At 41.1% G+C, this 12,500-nt stretch overlaps 1 protein-coding gene across 1 annotated transcript in view; it reads left to right on the forward strand.

Moving 5' to 3' along the window:
• LOC127644070 (adhesion G protein-coupled receptor E1-like) overlaps nucleotides 1-12,500 on the forward strand; it is a 12,707-nt gene that overhangs the window by 42 nt on the left and 165 nt on the right. Inside the window, exons 2-11 of the mRNA XM_052127080.1 lie at nucleotides 1,263-1,315; nucleotides 3,919-4,000; nucleotides 4,693-4,968; nucleotides 5,048-5,079; nucleotides 6,753-6,959; nucleotides 7,052-7,278; nucleotides 11,558-11,624; nucleotides 11,700-11,791; nucleotides 11,876-12,038; nucleotides 12,338-12,500. The exon at nucleotides 12,338-12,500 is cut by the window's right edge and continues 165 nt beyond it. Coding sequence (XP_051983040.1) covers nucleotides 1,263-1,315; nucleotides 3,919-4,000; nucleotides 4,693-4,968; nucleotides 5,048-5,079; nucleotides 6,753-6,959; nucleotides 7,052-7,278; nucleotides 11,558-11,624; nucleotides 11,700-11,791; nucleotides 11,876-12,038; nucleotides 12,338-12,481 — 1,343 coding nt within the window. The 3' untranslated portion in view covers nucleotides 12,482-12,500. The remainder of the gene's footprint in view (nucleotides 1-1,262; nucleotides 1,316-3,918; nucleotides 4,001-4,692; nucleotides 4,969-5,047; nucleotides 5,080-6,752; nucleotides 6,960-7,051; nucleotides 7,279-11,557; nucleotides 11,625-11,699; nucleotides 11,792-11,875; nucleotides 12,039-12,337) is intronic.

The following is a 12,500-nucleotide window of genomic DNA, read 5'->3' on the forward strand; positions in this document are numbered from 1 at the left end:
GTGTTGTAGGTAATCACAGCAGTGCTGATATAAGGCAATATAGCATGATTGCAAGTGTGATATTGCTTAAGTAAATATACAGTATATATATATATATATATATATATATATATATATATATATATATATATATATATATACATATATAATACAATAATCAATATCACATGAACAAGAGTGCTATATGTCCTTCTATCAGCACTGCTGTGATTCGGCCACAGGTTGAGTGTTGTAGGTAATCACAGCAGTGCTGATATAAGGCAATATAGCATGATTGCAAGTGTGATATTGCTTAAGTAAATATACAGTATATATATATATATATATATATATATATATATATATATATATATATATATATATATATATATACATAAATACAATAATCAATATCACATGAACAAGAGTGCTATATGTCCTTCTATCAGCACTGCTGTGATTCGGACACAGGTTGAGTGTTGTAGGTAATCACAGCAGTGCTGATATAAGGCAATATAGCATGATTGCAAGTGTGATATTGCTTAAATAAATATACTTTATATATATATGATTCAAGTGATGAATGAATGTGTGAGATAATAGTGATATGGTTATTTTAAATGTCTGTTATAATATCAAGATGGTCATCAGCCACTCTGTTTGATTATGTGATCATCTGTGAACATTCCTCTTATCATGCAAAGCAGCAGCCTACGGGAGGTAAGAGAACCGGTCAGACTGTTGAGGTTTTCATCATAGTGTGTATAACAAGTATAAACCTGAAAACCGGGCAGAACAGATATGTCTAAAGGAAGTTCAGACACAGCAACTGTGAAAGCAGATATAAGGAATAAAAGTGTCTAAAGATAATGTACAGACTGTCAAGGGTTAGCAAAACTCCTGAGAACCCATCAGTGATCACATTACCAGTGCACATTACAGTGATCACAGTTATGATGCATTTATGCCGTATTTAGCTGTATAAATACGGCAAACATTCTTATATTTCAATTTATAAATGATTTATGGTAAATGTATAAAATTGCTCTTTGTGTAAAGTGAAAAATAAATAAGTTAAAGCATTTTAACATAAGAAAAATATGAAAAAAGGAAGGGATCTGAATACTTTCTGAATGCACTGTTTATGCATGCATAGATTTTCGTGAGCGTTTCATAAGTGTGTGCGCATGTGTCGAGTTTGCATGTACAGTATGAGTAAACATTTCGTATGTATTTGCTTGAGATTTCCATAAGGTATGGATGTTGTTCATGTGTTTGTGCAGCTGATGTTACACCCTGTGCAGCCCCATACCTGTCAAATATAAACTCATCTCAGGTAAGATGCTTTTGTCTTTACGCATATGTCAAATGAGACACTTCTGAGAAACTGCAATTATTTTGTGTTATTGTCAATTGATCAACTTTTGAACTTATTTCGGTCACAAACACTATCTCTGTGTGATACACGTCTCAATGGTATGTCTTCATTCTGTACTGCAGCAAGTGTCGATGCATGATTCGTGTGTACACAAGTGACATTATTTTGTAGTTTTAGTTGAGTAATTAGAGTTCTCGACATCACTAGATTGTTTGGGTTGTGAGAGACAGTTAAAGATTAATAGTACATTAATGCCAGCATATGTCAAAATAAGATTTGTGACCACACTTGTTTTTGGATCCGCTCAACCCGGTGCCACACCCGAAGGCGGCAGTCCAGTCGAGTCCTCCGCATCGACATCTAATCCGGGTCTCGAGCGTTGAGAGAGAGAAAAACAACAGACATAAGAGCTAATAGTACACAAACCTTAGCCGTAATAATCCATTGTGTAAAAGTCTACATCTTTACTTTTATAAACTTGTAATAATTCTTGTAAACTAAAGATATCTATTAATCATCTTTACATTTGAGAATGTCCATAATCTAGTGAGGAAATGTCACATTTATCTCTCTCGAAGGCAGTTTTGTCTGTGATTCACTGGTCACACTATTGATCAATCCTAGTGAACACCAACAGGATCATTTTACTAAACAATCTCTTCTAGAATAAGTGTGCTGAGTGACCATCCTCCAGTGGTTCATAAGGTGACCGCCTCACCTCAAAGCATTCAGTCCACAGGTACAATACCACCTCGCCACAGAGATAAACATACAACTGGAATGACATCACATGCATTATCGTGTTGCAGTAACTCAAACCTGTTTGTTAAATTCATGTAATGCGAAACTTGAAGCGGCCGAGTGAGTGAATTTGCTGCAAACCCTTTCTGCATTGTTTTATAAATTAAAACAAACTGTAAGACACTTTTGTGTTAACGCTACAGCTGCAATAAAATGAAAAGCAGTATTGTGTTTTAGAAACATAAGTTTGACCGGACGGATCTTGAGGGGTGCTGCGGTGAGCAGTTCAGTGTCACAGCTCATTTTGTCTCTAAAGGATTTCAGAAGCTCGACTCCTGGACGGGTTTAGAAATATTGACACAGTGCAGGTGTTATAATGGTGTTCATTGTTTCTAAAAGTAAGTAAAAAAAAATGGAAATTAATATTTTTATTCATAATGGTTGAATGATTTACGATGTTTGGCTAAAAAAAAAAAAATGTTTTTTTCATGACAGATTTTTTATGGACACAGTCGACGATCATCTCTTTAATGTTGTGTAAGTATAAGCAAGTGATTTTCTTTTATTTATATGTTTATTTATTTGTGTATTTTCGTGCAAGAATAGGCTAACTCTAGGCGTAAGTGGGTAATATATTAATATTATTAATCATATTGATCAACTTACACACAAATCGTGGCTAATATTATCAGTGATCGGAATCCAGGTCAGGCTGTTTTTCGAGGGATTTTTGCATGCATTTATCAGCTCTAGTCAATTTAGATTTTATGAAAACATGAAATAATCCATCCATCCATCCATCCATCTTCAACCGCTTATCCGAAGACGGGTCGCAGGGGCAGCTGCTCCAGAAGGGGGCCCAAAACTTCCCTATCCCGAGCCACATTAACCAGCTCTGACTGGGGGACCCCAAGGCGTTCCCAGGCCAGTGTGGAGATGTAATCTCTCCACCTAATCCTGGGTCTTCCCCGAGGCCTCCTCCCAGCTGGACGTGCCTGAAACATCTCCCTAGGGAGGCGACCAGGGGGCATCCTTACCAGATGCCCAAACCACCTCAACTGACTCCTTTCAACGCAAAGGAGCAGCGGCTCTACTCCAAGTTCCTCACGGATGACTGAGCTCCTCACCCTATCTCTAAGGGAGAAGCCCGCCACCCTTCTGAGGAAGCCCATTTCGGCCGCTTGTACTCGTGACCTAGTTCTTTCAGTCATGACCCAGCCTTCATGACCATAGGTGAGGGTAGGATCGAAAATTGACCGGTAGATCGTGAGCTTTCCTTTCGGCTCAGCTCTCTTTTCGTGACAACGGTGCGATAGAACGAGTGCAATACCGCCCCCGCTGCCCCGATTCTCCGGCCAACCTCCCGCTCCATTGTCCCCTCACTCATGAACAAGACCCCGAGGTACTTGAACTCCTTCACTTGGGGCAATACCCTACCTGGAATACGCACTCCATCGGTTTCCTGCTGAGATGAAACATGAAATAAACCAGAAATATTTCCAAATGCAAATTACACTTCAAAAGAAACAAAAATATAATCCAAATAATGAAGTGATTAAAAAAAATATAAAATGGCTACAACAGTGATTGTCATGGACATAAATTGATGTTCCACTGTATTTCATTATTTGGACAGGAACTTTATTACCACCTGCTGGTGAAATCTCCAAATTGCAAAGTTTAGACTTTATCAGGAAATTTGCAAATTGCGCTTTGCACCATTTCATTAGCATACAATAGGCCCACAGTTTGCGTACATACACCCACAGATAGCGCCAACACTTCCAGCCGCACCCACTTGATTGCTTGTGGTTGTGCAGGTGGACAAAGTGGTTGCAGCGCACCTGTGCCCGCAAAATGCCACCACCTTGTGGGATCGCCTGGCCCTCCCCTCCAAGGCCTGTAGGACGACATCGTCTCTCCTAGATGAAGAAGGGATTTTACAGCCCTTACTTAATCCTACCCAAAATGCGGTGGGTTGTGGCCAATCTTGGCCTTACACAAACTCCCGTTCAAGATCCTCACGCAGAGACATATTCTAACATTCGTTCGGCATCAAGATTGGTTCGCAGCGGTAGACCTGAAGGACGCATTCTTCCATACTTGCCTTGACACAGTTTGATGGCTGAGCGTATCAGTACAAGGTCCTCCCCTTCGGCTTGTCCCTGTCCCCTCTTCATGAAGGTTGCAGAGGCAGCCCTTGCCCCACTAAGGGAAGTGGTCATCCGCATACTCGACTACCTTGACAGTTGGCTGATTCTAGCTCACTCTCAAGAGTCACTGTGTGCCCACGGGGTCCAGTTGCTCAGGCATCTCGGCTGTTTAGGGCTTCGGGTCAACTGGGAAAAGAGCAAGCTCTCCCCGGTTCAGAGTATCTCTGAACGAGCATGTGCAGTCAGTGCTGAATTGCCTCACCTCATTCAAACTAAGTCGTCGACGCCATTGCATTGGCCTATCAGACCCAGGCTGTGCCCGCCCCCTTGCCCGAAATAAAGCCTGAAGAGTTTAGAAAAAGTGTACTCCGTCAGCACTCAGAAATGCTTGTTTTCATACTGAAACAAATGTAAACTCACAAGCCTCGTTCTCATCCTCAGGTGTAAAATCCACCACTGAACTTGCAGCTGCAACAGTTAGTCCAGATTATGACTGTGGACTGAATGATGACACGTTCATCTGCACTGGTGCTCAGTACCGCATGTACTGCAACACAAGTCTGCATGATTTCTACTACAGCAGATATGAGCACCAATGCTGGAGTAATGACTGTGACTGCCGTGGTAATAAGAACACCTGTACATGCTACTACAGAGCATCCTCCTGCTTCTGCCAGGACAGTAGCTCTACCCAAACTCTCAGTCGCACTTATACAGGTGAGCACGTTACCACACTGAAATGTGGCTTTTTGACATAAATACAATCATGTCCTCCTGATGCATTTTCTCATTCCAGGTCTGAAAATCATACTGCTGAAAGACTACACGGTAAGATGAAATGAGTTTTAAAACGTGGTAAAAAAAGATTTACAGTTGAAATTTGAAATCACGAACATTCCAAAATAGACTCGGAACATTCCATTGTAACGTAGTCAACAGCTGTGTTCCAAATGATGCACGATACACTATGCGCTCAGCCAAGTCACGATCCCCTGTTGCCTGCCCCGTGTTTCACTTGTCAACTGTTTTAAACTACACTTCCCATAATTCCCTGCCATCATCATTGCCTGTCATTCATTGTTCTCACCTGTGTCTCGTTTGATCATCACGCTCCCTGTGTACTTAAGCCCCATTGTTTGTTCAGTCCCGGTCGGTCGTTGAATGTAGATGTTTGGATTTGAATGTGCAAATGTGTATGTGTGTGTGTGTGTGTGTGTGTGTGTGTGTGTGTGTGTGTGTGTGTGTGTGTGTGTTTTTGTGATTTACGAGGACAATTTCGTAAGTTACAAACTGGTAATTACAAGGTTATTATGCTATAAATGTGATTTATGAGGACATTTATAGTGTCCCCATCATTCAAATCGCTTAAAAATCATACTAAACAATGTTTTATTGAAAATGTAAAAATGCAGAAGGTTTTCTGTGAGGGTTAGGTTTAGGGGTAGGGTTAGGTTTAGGGGTTGTGTTAGGTTTAGAGGATAGAATCTATAGTTTGTACAGTATAAAAGTCATTATGTCTATGTAAAGTCCTCATAAGGATAGGTAGACCAACATGTGTGTGTGTGTGTGTGTGTGTGTGTGTGTGTGTGTGTGTGTGTGTGTGTGTGTGAGTGTGTGTGTGTGTGTGTGTGTGTGTGTGATTTGATGACACTTTGTGAGGGACCAAACTGTCCCTATAAGGATAGTAAAGCCATAAATGTTTGACCTTGTGAGGACATTTATAGTCGGTCCCCATGAGGCAAAACAGCTTATAAATCATACTAAATTATGTTTTATTGAAAATGTAAAAATGCAGAAAGTTTTCTGTGAGGGTTAGGTTTAGGGGTAGGGTTAGGTTTAGGGTTGTGTTAGGTTTAGAGATGATCAATAGTTTGTACAGTATAAAAGCCATTATGTCTATGGAAAGTCCCCATAAGGATATGGTAAACACAACATGTGTGTGTGTGTGTGTGTGTGTGTGTGTGTGTGTGTGTGTGTGTGTGTGTGTGTGTGTGTGTGTGAGAGAGAGAGTGTGAGTGTGAGTGTGTGTGTGTGTGTGTGTGTGAGTGAATGTTATCCTTGCTCTCCGTAGATGTTAATCCTGCCTGAGTACTCCTTGGATGGCTTTTGTGTTTTTGTTTTATTTGTTCCAGTCTTGTTTGTCCTATTATTTCCAATAAACCGCATTTAGATCCTCACCCCAGTATTGTATCGTCCCAAATGGAACATTTCACTTTTTTTACTATACACAAGCGTTTACCGTTTAACAGTTGATGGAAGTGATATTTCAAACGCTTGTGACATGTTGCCGCTTGTTTCAGCTCATTAGCCAAACTCAGTTCAACACTCAAACAGCGCAGTTATGCTAGTCGCTACATACGTCATTATTTACAACTCTTTAGTCAGACCACCAACATAGACAACATAACTACTAAAATTGTCAAATGTTACATTGAAGTAATATAAAGAATGATTTATACAGTGAGAAACTTCACAGAATTTGTGATATGAAATTTTCAAAGGATGATGCACTGATGGAAATACTGAATTTGGTGGCGGTGATCGTGGGGCTGGTGTTCCTCAGTTTGGCCCTGTTGACGTTCGCTTTTTGTTGGTGGAGTCCTGGAGTGAACAATGTGGCTCGAATCAACATCTGCTTGAGTCTGCTGTTGGCTCATCTTCTGTTCTTACTCACACAACAGTTCCTGAAATACATACAACCTAACCAGGTGAGAATTAGTGACACAACTCCAGATGAAAGCTATTGATCATTATATAATTATAATAACTGCAATCTCTTTCTGTCTTTCATTGTCTCCAGGTGTTGTGTACTGTGATATCAGGCGTTCTGCACTTCCTCTTTCTCTCCTCCTTTGTGTGGATGCTCATTGAAGGTGTGCTGCTTTTCATCTGTGTGAAGAGCCTATCACAGATCAGCTCCAAACAGAGGGAGGTGCTTAGCAGTGGATTCATGATTGTGATTGGATATGTGACTGCTCTGGTGGGTGTGTCAGTTGGGCTGGTTCCTGAAGGCCTTGGCAGTGAAAAGTGAGTTTGTAATTTTTATTTGATTTGAATGTGATCAAGGGTCAAGGTTAGGGAGTAACGGAATACATGTAACAGGATTACTGAAGAGATTACTTTGCATTTTATTGTCATTTGTTTCATCCAAAGTGCATTTGAACAGCGGTGAAACACTTTCTTATGATGTGTTACATTCATACGAGCAGACAGAGAAGAAAGTTTGAAGTAAGTTTGGAGCAGTAGAAATAGAAATATACCTTGTGTAAATTGTCAGCTTTACAATAAGCTAAAATGCTATATCTAACCATTTTACATGCACGTTACCAGACACGATCATATTTATTTTCAAGAACATTCTCGTTAGATCATAATTCATTTTTTGTAGTAAGACCTTTGATATTAGGGCCTGAGTTTTTTTTAACAAAACGACACACATATTTACTTGATCCATTTCAAGTAAATCTGCTCCGCTGTGCATTGCATGTATTTGTAGGAGACATAACTCGCTCCAGAGGAGAATTTAGTTTGCCAAGTTCAGCATCGGGCATGACCTCACTGCTCCTTGATGATTTATGTATACCACGACTTCTGTGCTGTCGGAGCGGATCAGGACATGAGATTCCTGAGATTCCTGGTGGTTCCAGGTGATCTATGTGCCACCTAGTTTATGCACCTGTCCAAGTGGCAATCACCGAATGTCCTTCGCTCAGGGCTGCCCAGCCTATGTTTGGACATGTTCATGGTGACAGATATGCGTTGGCCCATATTGCTGAGAGTTACGTCTTTCCGATACAATGCAGACTAAATGAATTCCTCCTCTTCCTCCTAGCATGGCTAAACGGCATCAAGTCACTACGAGGCAGTGGTGGCCATGTACCCTCAGCCTGAGCCAGCACTGGAGAGGTCTGTTCCGTAGAAAGTCTAGTAGGGTGAAGTCGGCTAGAGTTGCCATTAAATGCAGCGCTCGATGAAAATTAAGTGATGACAAGGTTTTCCTCAGCTTGAAACTCTTCAAGTGTAGTAGAATGGTCTGAACACGTTCGTCTCTCAAATGAAACGACATAGTAAGAAAACATTTCAAATGGAAAACCACACACTCTTTGTCCTGTTGACCCTGAGTCCCAGCTCCTCCAAATGCATGAGCAACAGATCCCTGTGATTGCACACCTGTGCCTCTGTTTGAGCGAGTAGCCACCAATTGTCAAGGTAATTCAATACATGAACGACGCTCAACTACAGCGGAGCGAGGGCCGCATCAAAACATTTTGTGAATGTGCGAGGAGCCAGGGCAACCCAAAGGGTATGACCTTGAACTGGTACATAGTCCCCTCGAAGGCAAATCTCAAGAATGGCCAATCTGTACCTCTGAGCATAGAATTGACATGTTCCGCATGAGTACGGTGGAGGAGAGAACGTCAATAAAGTTTGGCGACCGCTTTTTGAACCAGTCTGGATTGTTGTTCAGGATAACAGGGTTGGTTAAAGCTCAAAATGTGCTTGTTTTTTTAAGTTGCTTGTGCATCGAGCAACTGCAGTGTGGTTGGCACACTTTATTTGGTTGTGCAACACATTGGGCACAGAGACAAAAAGAAGATATATTTGTTCTCGATCCCTGCATAGAACCATAGGGCGAGCAAGATGAATACTGGGGGGACATGGTGTAGGGGCACAAGTTTGCTTCTACTGCCGCTTCTACTGGGGGAACCATCCAAGGACGTAAAGGCCGCTGCACCTGAGACATAACATTTCGAAGATTACAGCTAGCGCCATGTCTTGACCATTTGGTCAGGCAGTTAGGGAAAGAACAGTCCCACAATGCAGGATTACGCAGGCTCAGCAAGAAACATTAGTCCAGTCAGACGCTTCAGGGATTGTCCATTTGAGCTGAAGCCTCTCGACTGCCTGGTTGAGAACCTCATTCAACTCAGTTTCAGAAGCAGGTATTGGGCTGTTTTTCACCACTCAAGGGAAATGAAAGATACCCCCTCTCGTTAACTTGAGCGTGACCAGGTCTTAGCATCAGAGGCCTCCAGCAATATTGCATCAGCCTCGTCATCCACGCTTCCAAACATGATCCATGATACCATGCTCATCAATATCAGGGCAGGTCATCATGTGCGAACCATAAGGGAGAAGATGCTACATACAGAGCATAGGAGGTGTGCAAGGCTTGTGCCAGTGACAAATACTCAGAATCTCCATGCTCTGTATCCTGTCCACTCTGTATCCCACCCTGGTCCCTCTGGAGTCACAGAAGGAGTGAAGCGGGAGGGAGAGGGACTGGCTTCCTCTTTCTCAATGAAAGCAAGCCGGGAGCGCACCGTCCTGATGGATGCACCATCTTAGGTTTTTAAATCTTCCGCTACTGACTCTTCAACTGGGGTACGATGTGATTATCCTGTAAGCTTGTACAGTCCAAGGATGTGAAAGTTGTTGCACCTGAGACATTGACAATTGCGAAGAGTGCCATGTCTTGACCAGGTGGTCGCGTTGCATGGGAAAGAATGGTCCCAATGCACGATTACGCTGGCTCGGGATTAATGTTTGTCCAGTATAGACAGTTCGGGCCTATCAGATAATTGCCATTCAAGCTGAGCATCTCCATACTCTGTATCTCACCCACTCTGTATCCCACCCTGGTCCCTCTGGAGTCACAGAAGGAGTGAAGCGGGAGGTAGAGGGATCGGATTCCTCTTTCTCAATGAAAGCAAGCCGAGAGCGCACCGTCCTGATGGATGTACCGTTTTAGGTGTTTAAATCTTCTGCTACTGCCTCTTCAACTGGGGTACGATGTGATTATTGTCTAAGCTCGTACAGTCCAAGGATGTGAAAGTTGTTGCACCTGAGACATTGACGATTGCGAACAGTGCCATGACTTGACCAGGTGGTCATGTTGCATGGGAAAGAATGGTCCCCAATCCACGATTATGCCGGCTCGGGATTAACGTTTGTCCAGTAAAGACAGTTCGGGCCCATCAGAAAATGGCCACTCAAGCTGAAGCATCCCCATACTCTGTATCTCACCCACTCTGTATCCCACCCTAGTCCCTCTGGAGACACAGAAATAGCTAAGTGGGAAGGAGAGGGATCGTTTCCGCTTTCTCAATGAACGCAAGCAGATCCCACAAACACTGCTTCAGCGTGAGCTCGGCCCAAGCAACAGCATAAACAAACCTTTAAAAAGAGGTTTTTCAGCAAACAACTCTTTTAGTTCGATTCAATTTTGCTTTTTTGTGAAATACTGGGCTCCAACTTATGTGCTCACAATGTCGTGAGCATGGGTGGAGCACCAAGCTTCGCCAGCCAGTCAAATTGGCATGATGGTATAGGGTTTCAAAGTCAATGCCCTAAAGGGTGTTTCCATAGCATCAGCTTCAGACACAGCTTCACAGTACCATATTGAAGGGTAAAATTTAAAATTCAGTTTTGAATATTGAGGCATAAAATTATAATAATCAATTGTGCAAGAGAAGTAACTTAAGTAGTGTTTATGATAATCAGTCGACAGAATGGCTGATAGCCAGCTGCTAGGCTAACCACTTAGCTTGAGAGGTAACTGAGATAAAAAACATGAAGGAATTTGACAATTAAGTGCTTTAGATATATAATACAATGTGTGACATATCTAATGTTGTATTAAACGACATAAATCAGCGATTGCTTTGGGGTCCTAAAAGGATAGTATACTGCATGAACCAGGAGCTGTTTCGAGGTCGTTAACAAAGGCACACCAGCAACACAAAAACCTTTACTAATATTCTACGGAGAAACAAAACAACTTTATTTGAATAAAACAACTATTTATACCTTTTAGTGTTGGGTAAGTTACTGAAAATAAGTAATCCACTTCAAACTACTTATCTATAAAAGTAATCAGATTACTTTACTGTAATAATAATTTAAGTAACTTTTGAAAATACTTTTCCAAGAAAAGTTTTTTTAACGCTCAAATTAAAAATGTCTATATTTCCTCCTCATTCATTGTCGCACCCTTCAGCTGTCGCAGAAATCATAACAGATGTACATAAGAATTCATGTTTTAAACATATTATACAGTACATGTTACTTTAGCGCACGTAATGTACTTAAAATAATTACTTTAATAGAAAGTCAGTAACTGTAATCTGATTACACGACTGGATTACATTACATTGCTGTAACTAATTACTTTGTAATCAGATAATGTACTCTGTACTGGTCAACAGTGTAATAAAGACAAAATCAGCCATAAAATTGAAATAAAGATGCATTTTAAATCACAAGTTTTATCGTATTTATATCTTGAGTATTTCCCCACAAACAGATGTTGGATTAAAAGGAAGGAAGTCTTCATCTGGAGTTTTCTGGGACCTCTTTGTGTCATTCTAGCAGTAAGTTAAACATTTATTCACATAATAAATCAAAAGGAAATGAAGGTGATTAATTATTGTTTGTTCACTTTGCAGTTAAATATGATTCTCTTCATCAGCATCATCGTCAGTCTGAACTCAACTCTCACAAAACTGAACGCTGGAGTTTCACAGATGAAACAAACCAAGTTACAAACATTCTGATTCAAACACATTATAGAAAAGAACAAATGGGCAGTAAAGTCTCATTCAGTCTCTTTCCTTATCTGCAGGATTATGGTATTTAAAACACTGGCCCAGATTGTAGTTCTCGGTTGCCCCTGGATTCTGGGTGTCTTCACTAATAGCAGTAAAGTGTTGGAGATTCTCTTCCTGATCTTGAACTCTCAGCAAGGAACCTTCATCTTCCTGATCCACTGTGTCCTCAATAATGAGGTCAGCCTTATTTTACTTTATTAGTAGTGTAACAGTACTTATGAGGGATGTATTACACATGTTTCCTCTCATATTAACCATCTTATTGACTACATCAAAGTAATGCAGCAATTGCAAACATAGAATTCTCTTGATAGATCACCAAATGTCATTTTTAAAGCATGTTGATTAAATTAAATATATGACCAATGTTCACCATGTTTTATTGTCTCTTAAAAAAACATGTTCTTTTCCTGTCTTAAATGACTTATATTGAACAGTTACACTCACTCAGCCGCTGTTGTCTGGTTCATGTATAGATCCGGCAGCAGTATGTGGAGCGGTTGAGCGCTATTGTCCCGGGACTCAAACCCAGAACCATCAAAAGTGCCCCCCAAAGTTCATTGAGCACTTCAGTGTCCATGTACCAGAGAATGAGAAACACAGAAGAGCCCTTAATATAAAAGTGATTCTAGTCTCAGA

Source organism: Xyrauchen texanus, chromosome 5 (assembly GCF_025860055.1).
Source record: "Xyrauchen texanus isolate HMW12.3.18 chromosome 5, RBS_HiC_50CHRs, whole genome shotgun sequence".
In the NCBI taxonomy this organism is placed as follows: domain Eukaryota; kingdom Metazoa; phylum Chordata; class Actinopteri; order Cypriniformes; family Catostomidae; genus Xyrauchen; species Xyrauchen texanus.